We start from the raw sequence: 23,991 nt of genomic DNA on the forward strand, positions 1-23,991 counted from the left end.
AGAACCATTCCACTATTGTATGCTATTGCATACAGTTTTATTATTTTTATTATCTTGTTCTCTAAACTTTGATTTTTTTAAAAAATATTGCCTAAAGCTTCAAGATTGCGGCAATTTATAAGTCCAATGTTAAATAAATCACATTTTCTCTCTATAAAAAAGAAGTAGAGATTTGCATGCATGCAAGGTGGAGCTGGGCTGGGGCAACAGCTCGTGTGCCTGCAGAGAGGGCTCTGTGTTCCACCTGTGGCATGTCTGCTATAGGTTCACCACCACGGAAATAGACTATCAAATTGGGGTACTTGAAAACCTCACTAAACCAACTTAAGGAAGGTTCATATCAAGTGCTAAAATGCTCCAATTTTAAATAGCAAACTGAAATAATCCAAACACAGTGAGGAAGTATAGACTTGCAAGGTAATAAGGGACATGTAGCAACTGATAATTGAGCACACCGGAAACACCTGACAACAATTGAATAGCATCCTACTGGTTTTCTGAATCATTGTCATCCAATAATGATACATGGTATATGTTTGCACAACAAGGACCAAGCTATTCTGAATGGTTAATTGGAAAGCAAGCATGACTGTATGTCAGATTATTGCATTCTATGGCTGGCTTAATAATGGTTGGTGATTTTCCTAGAATTAAACACTGTGTCGAAACGGTAGCCAACAAATTTTTCATGCACACTTATTAAGTCACAGTGCTAAGAAAATATACTTCTAGCTGGGTCACCATATGAATCAACATGTTTCATCTCTGTGTGTGCTGGGATTGAAGCGATGAACAAGGATAGCACTTACTCATACTGAATCACAGAGCGAAGTATTAATCACAAAAATCAATGCAAGCAATAATTCCAGCCTGATTAATCTCCTCAATCCCCATAGAAATCACACAACATTTAATCAACAATGGAAATAATTTACAATCAATGTCTAATCATTCTCCATAAACTTTGCTACACGAAATATCTTCATTATGGAATGGGTTATCAGAAAGACATCTCTGGCACATGGAATGCTGTGTGTAAGAAGAAAGCTATTGCTGTTCCAAATGAAGTGTCACCTCTGGAAAAGAAGCCTAGTAGGACAATATCATGGAGGTGATTCTTCTTCTTCTGTGTGTAGATCAAACTTTAAACTGCCAGAATGAAGCCACCTTCTTGGCTTTGTCTTTGGCCAAAAATAAGTAATCACTGATACATGTTTCTGGTTTTAGCTGACATAGTAGCAAATGGGACAGGCTCTGTGTGTCTCTGCATTCACATAGCATGTTGTTATCCACTAAGTCTCCACCTGAGCATATTAAGTTAGGCACTCCAACTCTCAAAATATACAAGTTCTTCCAATTAATGTAAAGGAGGTCAGATCCTTCAGCCATATCCTCCTTTAATGTTATTCCTTGCTCGATGGTCTCCTTCTTCCACCTTTTAATTCAATGTTGTTTTTGTGTACCTTCAAGAATGTTTGTTCTTCCATAAAGACGTTCCTAGATTTGAGTCGGCAGGCTTGGGGCATTATGTTTGTTCAAAGGATGAGGGGGGGGAATCATTCTCTTGCTTGGTTCTCTCGGCATCTGCTGCAGTAGTGGGATTCAAATTTTTTTACTACTGGGTCTATGGGCATGACTTGGTGGGTGTGGCTTGGTGGGCATGGTTTGATGGGCATGGCAGGGGAAGGTTACTGCAAAATCCCCATTCCCTCCTGATCAGCTGGGACTTAGGAGGCAGAGAATAGATGGGGGCAGAGTCAGTCAGAGCTGCTATTTACCGATTCTCCAAACTACTCAAAATTTCTGCTACTAGTTCTCCAAAACTGGTCTGAACCTACTGAATACCACCTCTGATCTGCTGCTATTACTCTTCTGATCCTAGGCGGGGTAATGCCAGTGAGAGAATATGTTTTCTCAATTGGTGCAGGTTTGAGACAACCTTTCACTAAGCACACTACTTAGTGCTTATAGGTAACTAGATGTTAGCCTTTGGAGATACTTAACCTGTTTTGGTGAAAATAAGACCTCCCTGGATAATAAGCCCAATCAGGCTTTTGAGTGCATGTACTAAAATAAGCCCTCCTCTGAAAATAAGCCCTCCCCGAAAATATTGCAACACAGCAGCAGCCATGAGGTAACCATACTCCCTGCCTCCTCAGAAATAATAAGAAACAAGAAACCTCAAAAATAATAAGAAAAATAAGGCCAAGCAGTTATTTCAGGGTCAAAAGAAAATAAGATCCTGTCTTATTTTTGGAGAAACATGGTAGTTGGAACTAGCATTACTGGTTTTGGCAAAAGGCAAAGATGTTCTTGATATTTTTTCCCAGAATTTTTAATATATTCAAATGTATTCAAAAAGCTTTCTCTTACTCAATTCTATGTCTGTATTTTATCTTGCTTTGATAAAATCCTCTGGAATTTTTTTTTTTTTGAATGGCAGCACTGAAGTCTTTAAAATTGCTTAAACATTCTTATGGCTTGTATTTCATATGAAATCATAATGACATTCAATAGGGTTTCCTATGTACAGAATCTGGTTTATGGCTTGTCACCTGCATGAGTCAAACATGGCACTACAATATGATAGAATAAGGTTACCATTGCATTATACCTCCTGAGGTCTGGTTGGCCTTGGATAGAAAGTGCTTTTTCTTTAGGCTGAGTGATAGGTTTCACTTCCGTTGGCTAGGATTTCATAATACACTAAGCAATAAATAATAAAATGTGCTCTATTATACATGTGCAGAGTGGCATGTATTTAGCCATCTTCATGTTTTTGAGTTACAAATAAATTTCCACTTCTGAAGAGTTCAATAATAAACAAAGAAAAGGTTAGCACTGAGGAAAGCTAGTTAAGTCAAAATTAAAACAATTTCAAGTAATGGGGATGAGAAGCAGCTGACACTTGAAAATGGTGCTCAGAAGTAAAAGCTGAGAAAACTCCAAAGAGAAAAATGAGCAACACTCTTAGAGCTGAGCTCATTTTTTGCCCCAGAAAAAACATTAAGAAGACAGTGTTGATCAGAATTGAACAGTGATCTGAAACAAAAAAAAATCCAACTATTCACTGAAACTTACCCTGAATCTCTTGAGGCTTAGCAATTGATCAATGGCATTGAGTCACACAGAACCACTGAGAGCAGCGGATTTTATTGACAAAACAGTAAAACTGTTTTTGCGCTCAGTTGGTAATAACTATGCCAGAAAATTGGGTTTTTCAAAGATAAATCAAGTTTGAGTGTCCCTTTACGCCCTGTTCCACAACCCCAACTTCACATAGTTAAGGATAATGTTCTGAATTCCAGTCACTGATCTATAATATTGGGAACATATTGGCTGTACCACACACATACACACCAACAGACTTTTCCCAGACAGAAGAGAAGGAGGACTGACCAACTTCTCAGGTTCAGACTTCCCCACTTATCCAGAAAATAAGCTACTGTTTCTGCTGTTACTTTTTAAAGATTTGTTTTGTTTTGTGCGTTTGACATGTTGCTTATTGTTGCTGTCTCTGGCCATGATCTTAGATTCTACTTAAAAATGAAAAAAAGAAAGTGTTTTGCTTCGCTTCTAAGTTTGGTATTGTTTACATTCCTATCAGTGCACTCTGTGCAGTGTTGGTCTCTATATGGTGTACGGTGCTTATTCTATCCTAGCTGTACATCTGCAAATAACATTGAGTGATTTGGGGAATATAGAAATTATTAAAGGCAGAAATTATTATATTTATGCAGACTAGTTCAAAATGATTGATTGACTGATTAAAATGAAGTCAATTTTTATTTTGGATAGTAGGCATTCTGATAATACTTACATGATTAAGTTTGTATTCATATTTATGGACTAAGGAATACTATTTTTGAAATTGTCCTTTCAACCAAACTAGAGCAGAAATGTTCCCAGACACTTTTCTGGAATGGCTGACTTATTCCAATGTATATCATTACATCTAAGGAATAATCCTGAAAAAGCAGCTCAGTTATTCTTTCTACAATTCATATTTGTCTTGGGTCTAATGGGCAGATCATTGATCTTAGCCGTGTGGAGAAAACATTACAGGAAAGACATAATATTTTTTTAGCATTTTGCACAATTAAGACAGGGAGACGGCCATGGAAATTGCCATAGTCAACCCAGATAGGGAAACAGCCCAGGGTGGGAATGAGAGTCCCCTGGTAGTCTCTTAAGGTGGTGTCAGCCGGCGTCAGCTGGTCACGGCTGATTTGAGGGTACTACTGGGCGAAGGCAGACCAGGAGAGCAGGGAGCGGGAGGAGCAAGAGTCCACTTCCATCCTGCAGGGCTGACCTTCCAGGCAAAGGGCTGCAGAGATCTTCTTCATCCCTGCTGAGGTCTGGCTGACAGTCTTCCCAAGGTCTTCGGGCAGGGTCACCGCGTAGCAGTCTTCAGGCCACCGCAGTCACTGACGATCTGGTTGGCGGTGCGGTTGAGGCTGCAAAGCGGCAGGAAGCTGCAGGAAGGAGGGAGCTGGTAGCGAGGCAGACAGACCTGCGCTAGGTGCCCCTTCTTGCTGCAACGGTGGCACACAGAGGCCTTAAAGGGGCAAGCAGAGTGGCTATGCTTGCCCCCGCATCCCACACATGTAGAAGCAGCCAGGTCGGTAGGCTGAGGCGGGAGGCGCCTAGGCTCAGCTCGGAGCAGGGCAACTTGATCGTAGTCGGGCTCGTCAAGTGGCACTAGCTCGTCCATGAGGCAGGCACGAACAGGAGGAGGAAGAGGAGGCGGTTGAACCCTCTGCATGTCAGCCGTGGACTGTTCCGAGAGCTCAGCGGCTCTGGCTTCATCCACGGCTTGCTGCAGGGTGACCTCCGGGCGTGCCAACAGACGGTGTCTGAAGTGAGGGTCCTTAACGCCACAGACAAACTGCTCCACCAGGTTATCATCCAGGTCCCCAAATTTGCACTGGATCGCCGCTATGTCCAATGATTGTAGGAATTGACTGAGAGACTCTGCTGGTTTCTGCACGCATTGGCAGAAGGCATAGCGGCGGGCGATCCGTGAGGGGGTGGGAGTGTAGTGGTTCTTTAATTTGGCCATCAATGTCTCCCAGCTTAACTGGTAGACCGGCCAAGGAGAAGTCAGGGCCCTAGCGGAGGCAAACATGGCCAGACCGCAGCAGCTGAGGAAAAAGCTGCACTTCTCCTCAGGAGGCAGGTTGTGATTTTTTTGAGGTGATTAAGTAGCACTCAAAGCGCTCCAGGAACCTGGCCCACGACTTGCCGGAGGTCCCAAACGGAGCGAATGGAGGCAGAGCTGCCATCTCGAGTTCATGAGGCGAAGCGGGAGGGAGAAAAAAAAGTCGACAGAAGCTTCGTGGACTGCACGGCCTCGCGGCTGGCAGTCTTCTCATTCGTCCTAGGTCACCGATCAATGGAATCGCCTTGATCCCACCTTCGTTGCCAGTTTAGAAGATCGGCGGAAGGACAAGGCAGGAGCCAGGACTTCAGCACCTTCCCTGCTTGACAGCTATTTATATGGAGCTGTCAAGCAGGGAAAGCCAATAAGCGTGCCCCTAGCGGCCCGCGCTTAGTCAAGCCGCACCTTAGCCAATCAGGGTGCAGCTTGGCTAGTTGCTAGCCGCTAGGTCATAAGTCAAGGATTTTCTGAGTCCTCAACACCTTTTATAGTAATATAGAAGGGTACAAGCCAGGGATGAGCTTTAAAAATTACAGCAATGGGTTCACTATCCTGTTGATGGATGGGTGTGGCCATGGTGGGCGTGGCCTAGTCGGCCTCCTGCACCACAGTGGAGGGGCATTTTTCACCCTCCCCAGGTTTTGGAGGCTTTCTTCGCCAAACTGAGGAGAATCCTAGCTAAAGAATCACCCAAACCTGTGCGAACCCCCAGCAGCCCACCCCTGGTGCAAACCCCATATCTGATAGGGAGCTCTTGGATTTTTCAAATAATTCCTAATGTATCTGAAGGATTTCCTTGGGGTTGTCTGTTTATGCATATACCAGTGGATTTTTAGATGATAGGATGTTTTTGGTAGAGTAATACATTTGGAAAGACATTTCCAGAAACCAGTTTCTGCTGTTTTCTGAAATAATTGAAGATTTCAGTTTATCTTATGGACCGATATATAAGTCAGTCAGTGTGATATAGTGAGAGTCAATGCAATCTCATGGTTAAGGTGTTGGGTTTGCTTTGGGGAAACCCAGGTTCAAGTCTACCCTCAGCCCCAAAACGTTGCTGGGTAACTTTGGGCAAATCATTCTTGTTCAGCCCAGCTTGTTTGGCCAAGTTGTTGCAGTTGTAAAAACAGAAAAAGGGAGCATTATGTGTGTCCTTTTGAGCTCCCAGACAAAGCTGGGAGATCTGTCAAGAAAGTAAAATTTTCTTTCTTGAACCTATCAAATAAAGATCAAATGTTGTAGATAGTATTTATCAACAATCCATGCTGCAAATGAGGCATAGTTTTCTACTTCTAGTGTTGTATGATAATTCTTTCAGCCAACCCTATTCCTCAAAACCCCACAAGTTCTGATATCTCGATTCCATATTCAGGGGTTCAGACCAGGGGTGGGTTGCTACCAGCATTACTGCCGGTTTGGTGTGCAAAAAATTTGATGCGCAAACATGCACTTTGCATGTGTACCCATTTACACCTAAAAAGGTCTGTGCATGCACAGAACATTATAAAAGGGGAAAAATACATTTCTGCAATGGAGATTGTTCTGCACATGTGCAGAATGAAAATTCAAGATGGCGGCACCGACAATAGAACTGGTTTGGATGCGAGTTACTACCTACTCGGCTGAACCGGTCCGAACTGGTAGGAACCCACCTCTGGTTCAGACCGGAAGAACATCGGCATATTTGACATATAGTAATTGTCATGGTTCTATTGATGTCAGTCCAAATACAATAATACCAGGGACAAACAACACAAATTACATTTCCAGCAACAGGATGTCCTTAATCAACCCTTATTGAGCATTCTCTGAGATAGCCAATATAGATGAAACAACATTTTGGTTATGTTGATCTCATTTTGAGATCATACGAAATCAATTTCACATTATTTAGTGCAACACTCTATTGGTTTATCAGAGATGACTTTGAAACTTGTAATTCCATGATAGTGTAAATAATTAATAATTAATTAATTTCATCAGCTTCCTTCAACTTATAAGAAAGAGTTACTGGCTTAGGAGCCACCCTTAATTACTCAAAAATATCTAATCAGCATTGAAGCAACAATCCTATCTGGAAGTCCTAAAGCAAATTAAAAATGTTTAATTTGAATAAACTGTCACAATATGCTCTGAGATAAGCCTAAGATAAAAAAAAAACAATTCTGAAAAAGCTTTATAAATAGCTACTCAGAACTGACTATTTCGATTAATGTTGTGAAAACACACTTTATACAGATCCAGATGGTATTCTAAAGTAAGGTGTAACAAACCTTTTTATGGGTACATGAATCCTTTGAACTCACTCCAGTGGCCGGCAGAACAGCAGCCATGGCATGGCCCTAAAACCCCATATACACACATTCTGGCCAGCTTCTCTATCCAGGTGGTAGCCCAGTTCAAGTTGTGTTAGTATGGAACATGGCTCATTCCACTTCCTCCCATTATCTGAGCAACCTGGAACATCCCCAGTCATCTAGTACTTGAAAAAAAAATAGAATTACATTATTATTATTAGATTATTATTAGATTTTTAAAATCCCACTTTCATTATCTTTTATAAGTTACAAAAGGTGGCGAACATACCTAATGCTTTTTCCTCCCTCTTACTTTCCCACAATAACAATCCTGTGAGGTGAGTTGGGCTGAGAGTGAGTCATTAGTTCAAGTCACCCAGCTGGCTTCATGGCTAGGGCAGGACTTGAACTCGCAGTATCCTGGTTTCTCTGCCAGTACACTAATCATTTACATCAAGCTGGCTCTCATTGTGATGCCTATAATTTAAATGTTTAATCACAGCATGATATTTGCAGGCATAATAGATAATTTTTAAATGCTTTCATTCATGACACAATTTCCAGGCTATTTTTATTGCGAAGCTTATCATTTCAGATTATGTTCACTCTTTAATGTTGTTGTTTGCATTTGTACTATTCTTTTTATGATTAGTTTACCATAATAAAATAAAATTGAAAACTGTTTATGGTTTCTAATAGACCAATAAGAGTACACTCTTTTTTTCCTGACTATTTATGGCTAAAATGATAATGTACTAAATGGTGTGATTTACTGTCTAGGGATTGTATTGGTGTAAGTAAATATTCACTCAGTGAACAAGATACTGTATGTGAGAATAAATACATACTCTCAAGTACATAAGCAATAAAAGCAAAATGTACTAAAGTGCTTAATGGGAAGGGGTTTGTTATGTCTCTAATGGCATAATCAGTAGAGCAAAATGTGCTCAGGATGCAATGGTTGAGGGAAAGTATTTGTATTAATTATTCAGAGTTATTTCGGTCAAAGCATACTGTACATTCATTACTGATATGGTGGTATACTTTTCCGAATCAAAATTCTTTCAATCTTTGCAGGACTCCTGCAATTTAGGAGGAAAAAAATAGCAGCTTGTTATATACATATTTAATGTGGACAACCTTACAACTGTGTAAAGGGTCAAGATAGTGCCACTCTATATTGAACAGATCAAAACTACAGCTGGGTTCTGTCAGTTCTGGTTTTTCTATTTTTTAAAAAAGACATCTGGTGCAAGGATTCTCAAACTTGGCTTCATTAGCTCACTTCAGAAAAGGCTGTTTTTGTATGTTCATATCTGCTTGCAATTTGATTGTGTCATTGGTTGTGCTTTATGAGGATGGATCTTTGAAAAACTGAATACGTAATGAATAAGAAAAATAATAATTCCGAGGTGTAAAAATTCTAGAAGCAATTAGGATTGGGGAGTGGGAAAGATATTCAATTAAAGACATTGATTTTGGTCCTGTAGTTCTTTCTTTTACTTCCACATGAGTTGTACATTGTGGTGAAACTGAACCTTCCCTCCTCCCCCTAATTACTTGCATAGAGTTTATTCTTTATACCATTTATGTTGTTTGTATATTTTGTCATGGATTGCACCAGTGAGGCTAAAACCAATTTCATTGTATACATGATGTACAATGACAGTAAAGGCTAAACTATACACTATAAAGAATACAGATTCACCATGAGGGAACAAAATGGTATTGTTCTTATTAGCCCCACAAAAATGGCAAAGCAAATAGTAATTCTTGACTTACAACAGTTTGTTTAGTGATGTTTGAAGTTGCAATGGCAATAGAATGTGACTTATGACCATTTTTCACACTTACAACCATTGCAGAATCCCTATGTGATTTACATTCAGATGCTTGACACATGATTCCCATTTATGACGTTGTAGTGTCCCGGAGTAACGTGATTACCTTTTGCAACATTCTGACCAGCAAAGTCTGGGAAGCCAGATTCACTTAACAACTGTGTTACTAATTCAACAATTGCAGTGATTGGCTTCACTCATTTAACAAATATGTCAAGAAAAGTCATAAAAAGGGGCAATACTCATTTAAAACTTCTCACTTAGCAACATAAATTTTAGGCTCAGTTGTGGTCGTGAGGACTGTCTGTAAAAGAAGCACCTGTTGTGATTTTGTTACAGTACAAACCAGAAAATGTAGCTTGTTTTCCTTCTAAAAGGATAGAGTTGGATGCCACGGTTTGCTCTGTCTTTCAATTCTTAATTAAGACCAAACTAACGTTGTCACTTTCCACATGATGGCAAAGAAACAAGAGGAGTAACTTTCGTGCCATTTTTTTTTAGCTCTTCCAGTTATTATCAGCTGAACTCACTATAATATACAGAATGAGTAAGCACTGAAGGAGCAAATTAGTTCTAGAAGCCAGAACAGTTGATGTATCATATTTATTGTCAAACATCACAGGCCAGAAACTATATTCAGCATAGTTAATGTTAATATATGGATTAAGCGTGTTAGAATTGTCCAGCTATTTTCTTTCCTGTGGCCATCCTTGATCTTTGTTTCTAACTGCCTTGTGAATCTCAGTGATACCTTCTTTAGGAACATCCGTGGAGTCCAGAATGTGCAGCAATGATGACACTCAAACCAAGTCCTTTTTTCCAATTTACTCTATAATGTACAAGAACTGCTATAATCACACCATAATAGCAAATAACACTCCCAAAAGTCTAATAAGTAATCTTAGAAAGAGTGCAGAGAAGAGCAAGTAGGATGATTAAAGACCCTGGAGACTAAAACATGAAGAACCATCGCAGGATTTGGGTTTGGCTAGTCCAGAGAAAAGAAGGACTGGACGGGAATGAGATGACACATGATAGTTATAGATTGACCCTAGTTAATCCTTGGATGGGATAGGATCTCTTGCTTAAGCAGGGGGTTGGACTAGAAGACCTCCAAGGTCCCTTCCAAGTGTTCCGTTATTCTGTTACTCTGGAAGCAGCCTTCCAGTATTTGGGACGCTGCCACAAAAAAGAGGGGGTCAACTTATTTTCCAAAGAACCTGAGGGCAGGACAAGAAACAATGGATGGAAACTAATCAAGGAGAGAAGCAACCTGGAATTGAAGAGAAACTTCCTAACAGTGAGGACAATTAACCAGAACTGTCACATCGTATTTTATGAGCGGGGAAAGGAAAAGAAAAACTACGATACCCAACAGCCTCAGCGAGAATCCCGGAAATGTTCCCCTTGCCGCGCGCTCCTCCAGGACACTGAAAGAAGGACCGCGCGGGTAATTTCGAGCCCGGCGGGGCGGGAGAAATAAAAGTTTGGGTAGTTGTAGCTGAAGGTGATGTCTTTCCCGGCGACTGAATTGCGGTGGCCCGAGCACCTTGTCCCGCTGGAAGTAAGTAGAGGCGGAAGGGAGCCCAATTTAAGGCGCGGGCTGCGTTAATGGCGTCAATTAGGGCCTTAACCGGGGTGTCCCTGATCCTGGAAGGGGTGATGGTTTAATGAGAAAAGTGCTTGGGAATGTGTACAACACGCCTTTTCCTTCTGCGAAAGAGCTAAGCTAGAACTTCGACGTCGCTTCTTCTAAAAGCTTCAAGAAGGAAAAAACCTAATGCAAACTAATATAAAGGAAGGAAGGAAAAAGAAAGAAATCAAAGAAAAAGCTAAAAGTGCAAGAAGAAAAAAATCAGAAAAGAAAAAAATACAGAGAAGTGACTTCTGATCTTTGCAGCGATTATAAGTTCAATTATAAATTTACGTCTTTCCCTAAAGTTACAAGTGACTCTCTTTTTTATAATCTTGTCTAATCATCAAAAACCATACATCATAACTTCATTTTGTTTCTGCTTTATGCCAAAAGAGGTTTCCAATCAGCAATAAATGTAAATATTTTCTTTCTCTCAACAAAGAAGTCAATTTGGCCATCTCAGCAAGTTCCAACATCTTCACTAACCACTCTCCCTTGTAGGTATTGCTGAGTTAGTGTCTTTTCCAAAAGTCTGGCAGGCTTATATTTTCAGTGAATAAAGATTGGAAAAGGCAAAATATGTTTCCATTTGTTCCTGAGTTGTGGTATCTTCTTAAACAAATATTGCTTGAAAATATTCTGGAAGTGGTTAGCTTCTGCATTTTTCCAGACTAGCTTGGAGCTATAGTATTACACACAGACACTTAACTCCCATCCCAAGTACTGAACACTTACAGTATTTAAACTACAATATAGTAATGTTTAGCATCTCAGCTTTTTAGTTCTGCTAGTACTTCTTAGTAAAATATTAATTGTAGTTACATAATGTGATTTACATAAGCAGAGAGTTGTTGGGTGTGATACCATAAAATGTAAATGAAGCCTGTATCAAATCAAAACAGAAGCAGCAAACTTAAGCATAAACAGAGGATTTATAAGGCCTCAAAGCAAGAAGAATTAAAACCCCAAATACAAACAGAGATTTAATTATTTATGTCAAGGACATAACAAAAATAAAAGTTGATTGCATCTGCCCCACATTTGAATTGATTGATTATTTTATTAATTAAACTTATGTCTGTGTCACATGGTTACCCTGTTCAATAAATCAGCCTGGCTGCTGAGTTTTCTAGGTTCATTCTGGATCTCCACTCTCCCTCCTTTTTTACTGAAGTATTTTGGAGGGATCATTGCCTTCAGGTATTATTTCAAAAAATGTATTGTACTTTTGCAGCTCTCTGGAAATCTTGTTTGTCTTTTGACACTGTATGTGGATGAATTGTGAAACCACATTGACAATTGTAGTTTCTATTAGTATGTTTTGTGATTGATTCATACAATTTCAGCAGCTGTGAAGGAATGTTGAAGGGAGAATTAATAGCTGTGCAATCTAATAATGCTAAATATGTAATAAAATAGTTAACCTCATCTGCTCAGCTTCATCTTGTCTTTGTAGCATTTACTGACAGGGCTCAGAAAGCCTTCTGTCTGAAATCTTGGAGTGTAGCTTGCAGTCATTGTAAGATAGCCTTGTGATCTAATTGTGTCAAGCTGCATTGGTCAATACATTTCCTTCTCTGTTCCATTTGCAGTTAGATCTCTGACAATATGATTTTTTGTGGCTAAGTTAAATTGCTGCTGGTATCTTTTGCATACAGATAGAGCTGGGAACAGCTTTTAGAGCATTTGTGCAAGCTTTGCAAAAGATATGGCATATGAATAGTTCAAAGAGAAGTGTTTTGTTCATACTCTTGAACATTTCTTTTCAAATGCTTTGCACTGCTCTGTTGGACATAGTAATTTTGCATACTATTACAAATGAATTCATGAAATGAGTTGAAATACACATTTCTGATGTTTTAAATAATTTTTCCTTCAATCACATATACAACTTCAATTGGCATCATTGTTTAATGATCCAGGGGGTGGACCACGTTTTTAGGGTATTAAGTGCCAATTTGCGTATTTCTGTAGTAGACAACTGATACTATAAAGCAGCTTCTCATATTCTCCCAAATCCTAGTCAAAACACACTATAGACTAAGCAATGCCATTTTCTCACAGGTAAATTACTTGTACTGCTCCTTGGAGGTGGTTGGTGTCAGTTTCTGTGTAGTCGGTGGGAAAAATGTGGTAGATTTGTCTGGAATTCTGTAGTGCTAAGAAGCAATGTACTTTTAGTTTAGGAAATGACAGTGCCATGCTTCTGAACAACAGCATTCTTGAAATATTAGTTGATACTTGATCAAATAAGAATCAATGGTCCGACATAGACGGCTATACAAATAGAATAAATAAATAGTTGTTTAGCTGACTGGCCATTTAATTATATTTGTTTGGCTAATTGATTGTGTGCCAATTCTAGGTTTAGCTATATTGACTATGCAGTTCCTTCCAACATGCAATGATGCTGCATGTGAATGAAAGACACTGATTACATTTCCATTTCTGCCTCTGAGGCTGCATGGCCTGCTGGGCTTAATATCCTTGTGCATACATAAGAGTACTGTAGGTAAAGAATCTAGCTTGGTTGGGAAGAAATCCAATCTCACTTGGGAAGATTGTATCTTATTGTATCTTCTAAAACTGTAGGTGTTAGAGAGAAGCATACCTAGATTCATAATGACAGTGAGATGAAAATGTCTGTAAAGGGATGCTCTTTGTTGCTAAGAGTACCAGTTTGAAAGTTATAAATAAAAGTTATATTTAGATGCTCTTGAGAACCTTTACCCTACAACAACTTCATACTTTAGACATCTGGGACAGAGAAGATTGATGGTGTCTACAAATAGCCACAAATAGTGCAAAATCTATTAGATCACCTATAAGATTTCATTTTCTGATTTTTAAAATTTTGGTGTATTGTAAAATTCTGGAAGAGATTGAACTCAGGGTGTGAAGGCGGGGGGCTACGGGGAAGTTTGGTTGGACCACATTGAAGTCAAAATCTGCATGACCAAAGTCCAAAGTAGAATAGGGCAGTGGTTCTCAATCTTTTCTTTATCACGGACCCTTTTTAAACACCTTTTGTATCCATGGACCTAAGATTTAAACCATAACATTTCTCCAAGCCTTTGAGGACCTGCTGTAACAATTTTGCCCACACCCCGCATGAACCATAGGCTGAGAACCTCTGGACTAGAAGAAGAAACTTAAGCCATTGAAATTAGGTTCTCCCTGTTACTGATATGGTTTCAGATTGCAGATGGAATTTCTAGGGTGCTGTTATAAAGAAATAGAGTAACCATGGTTGGGGTTTTTTTTTTTCATTCTTATCTGTACATTTAATTTCTTTCTTAAATTAACTTAAATATTTCATGTAGTGTAATTTTAAGCAGCATAATGCTCTATCAATATTATTAAACCACACTCGCATACTCCCAATGTTGACTGTAGTCATTGGGAAATGGGTGAATTGGAGAGAACAGGTTTTTTATGCTACAACCTTCTTACAGAAAAATAATAGGAATTACGTTCAATTTGTTATTTTTTTCCCAGTAAGTAATTCTGCAAAATGACTTTTCAGCTTACTCTGTATATAAATACTGTAATTTTAAAAATGTGTTTCAGGAAGTTGATAACTTGTTGCGTTGTGGGATATGCTTTGATTACTTCAACACTGCAATGATAATTCCACAGTGTTCACATAATTGTAAGTACAGAAATTTTTTCCTTCCTCCTGTCTGTCTGTCTGTCTCTGTGTGTGTGTGTGTGTGTGTGTGTGTTTATATATACTGTATATATAAATTATGTATTTGGTCTCTCATTATCTGCTATGATGAAGACATATCTAATGCTTGGCTTTTAACTGTTGAATTATTTTAGTATTAATTTTAAGATGTCTTTTTAGATTTTTTTATGATATTCTTAAATTTTGATAGCCATTTTTAGTACTCATAAGATGCATAAAGCATCTTGAATTATACCCAGAAGCTTATAGGGATTGTCAGATTGTCTCAGTGTACTTTTTCCTTGGAACGGAATGATTACGCACAATCACGTTTGAGGGTATCAGCATTCTGACATTGTGTGATGCCAGCTCACCAGATGGTCTTCCGCCTCCCCCAGCATTTTCATGGGAATGTTTAATAGCATGGAAACTGTATGAAAATGGAACCAGAGTAAAACATTTCCCAGGTTCAATCCTTCCAGCCAATGGCAATTCAGATGTGTACGATAGTTGAGGATAAATAAACAACAGTATATATTTTGGTACTCCAACTCAATTGTATGATTAATTCGTCAGAGAGTTCATATAGTAAAGCATGTTGTAAATGTGAGTTAGAGCGTGAGGTGAGTCATATCAAAGAAAAGTCAGCCAATCAATATTTGTGGATATAAATGATGGGATTTAGGTGACTAAGGAGCCTGGAAAAAAAATCTTGTTTTTATAGCTTTATAAGCTCTACATTTTCTAAAGCCAAGTCAATATTCTGGCTGACATTTTTCTTTCTCTTTCCATGTAGGAATCCATTCGATGTTGAATGATCCTAAATATTTTGCTAACATATGAAATAAAGGATGTTGTATTGTAGTTTACATTATCAATTAAACTTTCTTTGGTATAGATATGTACCGTGTTTTCCCCAACATAATACAGGGTCTTATTTTCTTTTTACCCACAAAATATGGCTTGGGCCTTATTATGAGGGGAAGGTTTATTGTTTTGGGGTTGCCGGGTGGTGCTCTCTTGTGAGCAGGCTCCCAAAGAGACGGGCAAGCCTCATGGGTGAATGGCTGTGTTGCGCTGTTGTCGACCACGCTCACGAACAGCCACCAAGCAAACCCCCTTTCCAGCCTGGCACAGTGCCATTCACTGATCTAGGGGCCAGCTGCTTGCAGAGCGTACAACCATAGAGTGTACGCCCAGAGCGGCCACTGCCGGAAGACTCAGTTTGGAAGCTGCAGAAAAAGCCATGTGGTGGCGGCAATGGAGGTGCCTTGGCTCTGTGGGGAAAACTGGGCCAGGGCATCGTGAGGCTGTGAGGTGCGTGAGTGAGAGTGGAACAGCCGCTCGCGTAACCCCCTTCTCCAGCTGTGCAGAGTGCCATTCACTGGCATTTTGAAGGTGCCAAGCTGCTGGAGCCGGGTGGCGGCAAACAAGTGCTCACGTGGCTTGGTGATACCCCTAGGAATGGTGCTGTGCCAGGCTGGAAAGGGGGTTTGCCGGGTGGCTGCTCATGAGTGTGGTTGCTTCATGGCTGCTGTGTTGCGCGGCTGCGACAGCGCAACACAGTCATTCGCCCATGAGGCTGTGCCTGGCTCTTTGGGAGCCTGCTCGCAAGAGTGCAGCCACCCAGCAACCCCCCTCTTCAGCTGGGTATAGAGTCACTCACCAACCTAGCGGTATCCCAAAGGTGCCAAGCAACACAATCATCTTTGCCTCCCCCCCGGTTCCCGTGGCTTGGCACCTTTGGGATACCGCTCGGTCGGTGAGAGGTGCTCTGCCTGACCGGAGGGGGCTTATTTTTTGGGGGGGCTTATTTTCATTCAGGGGGGCTTATTTCATCCAGGGGGCTTATTTTTAGGGGGGGTGTTATATTTTTGCCCACCCAAAAAATGTGGCAAGGCTTTAGTTTCAGGGCATGTTGTATTTTTGCGGAAACATGGTAGATTGACCTCTTCCAATCTACTGGCCACTGAATTGTTCTCCACATTTGCTGCTTATAGCTCAGTTAAAACCTTCACTGATTATTCTTCTGTTTCTTGCCATATTTCCATTGATATTCTATCGATTGTATGGGCTTCAATTTTGGCAATGACTAGAGAAGCTAGTTGATCTATTCATCTTCTAGCACTAGGGTAAGTAGGGGATAATGTTCAAAGTATCTTGGATGTCGACATCTTTGCTATATAAAATTTCAGTATATGCTTTCTTTGATCTTTGAATCAATTGCTATCTGTCCTTTGGATTAAATTAATAACTGTCCATCTCCTTTAGCATAGCAATTGAAGGCTAAAATCTCCCTCTGAGTTCAGAAATCTTTTGGAATTGTTTCCTTTGTTTTTCCATGTCTATTTTCCTCTGATGTCTTTATGGATGTTGTATAATAGTGCCTCTTGTCTCTTGTAACAGCTGTCTGAAATTCTTAAATTCCTTCCTGAGATGCTGCTTGTAGCTTCACATTTTTTTTCCTGCATAGCAATATCAGTTGCTAGATGTCCCAAAAGCTTTAATCTAGCCATGTTATAAACACCATTAGTATTAGGGATCCACAGCTCTTTTTGAGTACCATGTTGAGAACTGTCTGGCCTAGGGCCAGACTATATCCAGCTCTAAATCATCAGTCATTTTATATTTTCTATCCATTTGGTTTTCTTCGTCAGATTACTATTGCCTTCTCCTGTGTAGTATGAAGAGATATCTTTGTTATTGACAGTAAGTGATTATCTGCCAGCAGCATCTTCCTGTATTGTTTGTCCTCAATAGAGGTGCCTGCTTGCTTTAGCTACATTCTGGGTATGCAAGTAGTCCTTGACTTATAACCATAATGGAACCTACCCATTATGGTTATAAATCCTGACAGTTATAAAGGGGGGTCATCATGAGATCGGACCCAGTTTTACAAGCTTTTTCGTACCAGTCATTAGGCGAACATCAGCCTTGTAAAGAAAATGCAGTGGTTGTTAAGCAAACTCATTGTTTTTAGTCAAACACCATAAATGCGAATCAGTTGTTGAGTGCTCAAAATGTGGTCACATGTCCGCAGAAGGTATAATTGTTGGAACGTAAAAACCAGGTCTTAACTATCTTTTGGGGGAAGGAGTCTCTTGTAAGTTCAGATGGTCGCCAAGCGATCTTTCATAAGTGGAAGGCTATTTCTATGCTTAGCATATATTCTCAACATTATTTGCTCATCCTTCTTAGAAATCATGATGAGGAAACGTAGTAGGAGTTCCAGGAGAATAATGGAGACTGTGTTTAAATTTCTAGTCTGCTTGAAAATGTAGAAGAAGAGCAGATTTGGGGTGGTGGTGGTGGAGTTAAATGCATCATCAACTTAGAATTGTGCATTCCCACAAGCGCTCTTAAGTCCAGCCTCTCCTGAATTTCATTGATCCTTATCAGGAACTAATTTAGGATTGAAATTTAGTTGACCAGATTCTTGTGTATAAGCTTGAATAAATCTTCTATGCTGCAAACTAACTGGTGGTCCTGATTAATTATTTGTACCTGACGGTACTTCATTATAATATAACTCAGCGTTCCCATACTTTTCCAGGTTGGTGGTCCGGAGCAGGGGGGGGAGGGGAAAGAGGGCATAGTTTTGTGGGAGGGGCAGGTGCATGTGTGCGCATGTGCACACGCACAAGCACCCATTGCTTGTATGAGTGGGGTCACGAGTGCCGGCAATGCTTGTGTGAGTGGTGCTGTGAGCATTACAGGCATGCACTCTTGCTGGCCACTCATGAGGCCCAGTTGTGAAGAGCCGTGGTCAGGTAGTGGGCCGTGACAATTGACTAAAAAAAATAACAGTGTAGAAAGAATAACTTTAAAATATGTAATAAACATTAGAGGTCACTCATAATTTTTTGATTCAAATACTTATTTGATTATTTAAAATAGAATTGGTTACAAAAATAATTGATACATTTGAAATCCAAGTCCTACTGGAACATTCCTCTGAGCCTTGGGTGAAAATATTGATACAACAACTTACCTGTTGATGATGTAGAGAGTGAGAGCGGTTACTCTTGGCTCAGGGAAAGACTTCTGAACAGAGCTTAAATAGAATATTTATGCTAGTGAGGAATATAATTTAAATTCTTTGTACTATGTATTTTGCATTTACAGCAATTATATCTACTTAGAGAAAAACAGTGAAATTAATGGATTTTCAAAGGCAACAGGCATACTACCTGATTTGAAGGCTGTTATGTGCTGAATTGTGACCTAAATGCTAATTATTTTTTTGTAAAATAGTTTTACAAAATTATTTACTGGCCAAAATAATGTTTGTCTTGACAAATGAAGTATATTCTATGCTGCTTGGATGATAATTATAAATGTTGATTATTTGTATCATTAATACTGCTCAGTTTTTTAACCCATGACTTGTTATGTGATTTTAAAAAATGGCTAATTTCAGAGACATGGACTTTCTTCATGGTATTCTGTTTTGTTTTTTGTTTCATGCAGAAAACTTTGCTTTGGTTTGATGTACTTTCATTAGGGATATTCAGTTCTGAAAAGATTAGGATTTTCCCCAGCCATTCTAAGTGCATTGGTCTGAAAACTCAAAAATTATATGGCTAACTTGTTGCGTAAAGACTAGTCCTTTAGAGCTGGACTGCAAAAATCAGAACTTTCAAATGGCAGCAGAATTTTCTATATAAAAGATGATAATAGGTGAGTTGACTAGTAATAATAACGGCAGCTGCAGCAACAATAATGGTAGTTTGTAATGAAAGAAAAATGGGGCCACAAAAGAAATAAGTGAGATTGGAATGATCTGGTTGCTGTTGGAGCTGGACAAAATGACTGTTGACTGTAAGGATGACAGGCAAAAAATTGCAGTTGGAAAAATCATAGGCAAAGGTGGTTGCCGAGAATAATAAATGGAGTTTGGTTTTTGAGAAGCTGGGATCACCTAAGTTGCCAAAAATAGTGAATTTGTGTTTGTTGCTCACCTGATTTGAGTAGTCACCAGGAGGACTGAGTTTCAGACTGGAGGAGGATTAAGTTGCATATTAGAGAAGATGGTGAAGCGTAGCAATAGCAATAGCAGTTAGACTTATATACCGCTTCATAGGGCTTTCAGCCCTCTCTAAGCGGTTTACAGAGTCAGCATATCGCCCCCAACAACAATCCGGGTCCTCATTTTACCCACCTCGGAAGGATGGAAGGCTGAGTCAACCCTGAGCCGGTGAGATTTGAACAGCCGAACTGCAGAACTGCAGTCAGCTGAAGTAGCCTGCAGTGCTGCATTTTACCCCTGCGCCACCTCGGCTCTTAGCGTAGGCTGGATTCCATCGTAGGCTGGATTCCATCGTAGGCTGGATTCCATCGTAGGCTGGATTCCATCTCTAGAGGCCCTAGACAGACATTTTGAAAGGTATAAATCACATTTTGCCTATAGAAAATCAAATCTCATGATTTTCACTTTTGTTAGATTGCTGCGTTTTGCTTATGTTTGTGTATGTGTGTTTTTTCCCTACAGATTGTTCTCTATGTATTCGAAAGTCGCTGTCCTATAAACCTCAGTGCCCTATATGCTGTATGGTAGGTGTGCCTTTATCTTGTTAAAAATGTTTTTAATTCTACATCTTATTGCCATTTGTGCTGGGTTAGGCTTTTGAACATGCAGTGCGGAGGTATGTTTAGGTAACTTTACAGAAGGTATGCAAGAGGAAATAAGGTAAGGTAAGAGGCAATTTAGTCCTGGGAAAGGAAAGGGTGTAAAAAAGGACCTCAAAATAGTTCTGTTTGAGCCTGTTTTGTAAAAGACAAAGGAAAACTGCAAGCCTTTCAAGTTGCTGTTATTAGGCATTACCATAATACCAATAAAGGAGAATGTTTGTAGCTCAGGGTTGAAATGAAGGGACCTTGGTGCTCTCTCAGTCTAATTGTTTTCTTGCAGATGTTTCATTACCCAAACTAGGTGCTAGTTTGGGTAATGAAACATTTGCAAGAAAACAACCAAACTCAGAGAGCCCTCTTACCATAGTAAAGTTCATTCCTGTACTTGTTGTAGTGTTTCCTCACCTGGCTTACTTTGAAGAGTTGATGTATAACCGTGCCCCAGATATTACCAGATGTGAGCCAAGAGCCAAGGTGGCGCAGTGGTTAAATGCAGCACTGCAGGCTACTGCTAGATCAGCAGGTCAGCGGTTCAAATCTCACCGGCTCAGGGTTGACTCAGCCTTCCATCCTTCCGAGGTGGGTAAAATGAGGACCCAGATTGTTGGGGGCAATATGCTGACTCTCTGTAAACCGCTTAGAGAGGCCTGAAAGGCCTATGAAGCGGTATATAAATCTACTGCTATTGCTATTGCTATCCCTTTTTTGTGAGTTGAGCCATAGGGTTCAATGGGGATTGTTGCTCATTTATCTTCCTCCCTGCAATGTAGCAGCACCCCTGACTGCACTTCTGAACTTTGTCTGGTTGGCAGTGGAATTCCCCAGGGTTAAGGTTGCCAGACTGTCATTACTTATGATCAAAATTATGGGCTCAATTATGGTTTGTAAGTCAGAGACTACCTGTATGAGTAAGCATAGGAACATTTTAAAACAATTATGCAATAAGACAATAAATGCAACCAGTAAAATAAACTGTGACATCAAACAATTACAAATCTCCATCTCTCAGTGCCATTACCACTAGCTAGTAATCTAAATCAATGGTTCCCAACCTTTCTGGCTCCACGGACCAGTGGCGGTGGGTGGATGGGATGGTTTTGCACACACAACCTAATCCCGCAAATGCACAAATGAAGCTTTGTGAGCTAGCCTGCTGCTTGCATGGCCCAATTCCTTATAGGCTGCAAACTAATAGCAGTCTGGGGACCAGAGCTTGGGAACCCCTGAGCTAAACGCATGGAATATTTAAGTATATGAAGAATTGATGATTCAGATATCAGGAACCCAGGTTTCCAAGAGAAGTTTTGGAAATTAAAATGTATATTGTAGATTTGTAATAAAAGCAAATAACAATAATAAAACTGGGAAAATGCACCTGATACCTAGTATACTTAATATTTTTGCAGCTATAGTTTATATAAATTGAGGTTTTGGAGTTAAGTATAACCCATTGCTTGGAGACTAAAACTCAAAAGGATTGTTTACCGGTTGGTTAAGTGACATACTTAAAAGCAGTGTGGATCTGCTAACCTTCACCAGGATTATTACAGTAAACAAATTATGTTTTGAAACATGTTTACTGCTTTGCCTGGGTTTGGGTGGGGGGAGAAAGAATTGGACTGCTAATTGCATACTGATGAAAATCAGACTGACCTGATTGAGTTTCATGTAAATGTTAAAATGACATGGAAAATGGAACATTGCCTAGGTATGAATAAAGGTCATAATAATATAGTCTTAATCAATACAACTTGCACAAACTCTCCAGAAGATAAACATGGTTGATGGTAATGAAAGCTATTGTGAAGTCCAAAAGAACCAACAGGGTGTGTAGTTCCCATTTCTTTCTTGGAGGAAAGGTTGAATGAGGCAGTTCTAGTGCCAGGCCATATGACAAGTCTGTTTGAAATAGGTCCAGAAACTAGTTTTCATTCAGGAGTATCTAATGCTGATACATTATTAATTAGATTATAAGGTATGAATATGAATAGCTGTATAATTATCAGGAAATATAGGGAAATATCAGTGTTTCAGTATTAATACTGAGAGCATTCTGCCATTATTCAACCTACACATTTATTGTATTGGCATTGGCTTTACCAAAACCAATCACAGATAATATTTAAGCATGAGATTTTTTACAAGGGTGGATACAGAACTTTATAAAACTTAATATCCTTGATTTGGTTTAGAATTTAAGTTTTAAAAATATAGTTCTCATCAAATTTGTGAACTAACAGTGTTTTGGAAAACACAAACCTATACATCTCTTTAAATTTAATTTCAATGGGATGTTATCAGAGATAAATCGGTGAGACATAGATTGTTGAGCACCACTGCATAATAGTGTTCACTTCAAAATTAGAATTGTAGCGTAAGCTATTTGAAATTCAGGCTGCATGTTGAATAAGCTAGAAGTACTATGATAATCCTCCAGTGTGGCCCTACGTTGATGTAGCTGTTGACATGCGGGCTCTGAGGAAGATGAAACATATGCTAGAGATTTAACTATATTGGGTAGGTCTCATCAGAGGAGCTAGAAGAAGAGTGCCTCTCCCAAAAACAATATGGCGAGACGTAATTTATAGAAACTTACTCTGAATCACTTGAGTCAACAAGAGACATGCTAGGTGTTCTGGATTTTGTGTTGAAAAGTGGTCTATAGGACTCAGGATTGTTGACTGAACAATCAAGGCCATCAGGTGCAGGACAATTGGAAGAAAAGTTGTTTTCAAATATTTGAAGATTGAAAACAAATAATGCCCTGCTATTACAAATTCTCTCCCAGCTCCTGCCCAACTAGCAGATCGAAAACATGCAAATGCAAGTAGATTAATACGTACCATTTTGGTGGGAAGGTAACAGTCTTCTGTGCCTCTTTGGTGTATAGCTATACTAGCCACATGACCAGGAAAAATGTATTGGTAGGTTTTAATGCAATATTTAAAACAGTAGTCAGTATGAAAGATGTTATGAAAGGTTTTAAGAAACCCTGGAAATAAATGTTTTCATTTCAAGATCTACAGTATATCTAAATGGATGAATTTGGCTGTAAACTCTTCTGGGAAGTTGAAAGTCTCTATGTTCTGCTTTCAATCTCTCTTGACTTCCCCTGCTTGTTTCAAAAATTACTTTGTGTACATATCTGGAGCAACTAACTTTGTTTCTGTCTTTATATTTTCAACATCACGTATTGTGTTGTTTTTCTGAAGAACAACAGAAGTTTGGCTCCATACAAGGCAACTAAAAGCTCAAGGAAGATGATTATCACTTACATAACTCTAGACACTTTTCTTCCTTTTTTTCAGTTTAAGCAATTTCAACAAATATATGTAGATGTCATGTTTATGTCTTTATATGTGGGAATTAATATACAGAGAATTTAAGAGATCAGTAACAGCCAAGTGCACAAGTACTGCTTTGAACATTTCTGTTGTTTTACAGGTAGCCTCAGGACCTGACTTGAAAAATAACCGGATATTAGATGAGCTGGTACAGAACTTTATTTCTGCAAGGTACCGAATAATTTTGCAAATTTTAGAGTGAGACTCAGATGTGATTCAAAATCATCAAATTTCAAAACCCAAAATCATGGACTGATACTCAGCTATACATATTTATCTACCGGTAAATGTTTATGCAGTATCAGATGTGTGAAATAATATATGCAGGAAATATATGCAGTGTTTTGTCCATATGTAGTTGTAAATCTGGACGCACAAAACAGTCGCACAAAGCATATCAAATTGACTGGT

At 39.4% G+C, this 23,991-nt stretch overlaps 1 protein-coding gene across 4 annotated transcripts in view; it reads left to right on the top strand.

The window, feature by feature from the left end:
- Positions 1 to 10,716: 10,716 nt before the first annotated feature.
- The window catches only part of RAD18 (RAD18 E3 ubiquitin protein ligase), a 114,584-nt gene continuing 101,309 nt past the window's right edge, over positions 10,717 to 23,991 (top strand). For all 4 annotated transcript variants that reach the window (XM_032211699.1, XM_032211701.1, XM_032211700.1 and 1 more), the window contains exons 1-4: positions 10,717 to 10,863; positions 14,506 to 14,587; positions 20,097 to 20,158; positions 23,681 to 23,751. In XM_032211699.1, coding sequence (XP_032067590.1) covers positions 10,810 to 10,863; positions 14,506 to 14,587; positions 20,097 to 20,158; positions 23,681 to 23,751 — 269 coding nt within the window. In that variant the 5' untranslated portion in view covers positions 10,717 to 10,809. The remainder of the gene's footprint in view (positions 10,864 to 14,505; positions 14,588 to 20,096; positions 20,159 to 23,680; positions 23,752 to 23,991) is intronic.

The sequence above is a fragment of the Thamnophis elegans genome, chromosome 2 (genome assembly GCF_009769535.1).
Source record: "Thamnophis elegans isolate rThaEle1 chromosome 2, rThaEle1.pri, whole genome shotgun sequence".
In the NCBI taxonomy this organism is placed as follows: Eukaryota; Metazoa; Chordata; class Lepidosauria; order Squamata; family Colubridae; genus Thamnophis; species Thamnophis elegans.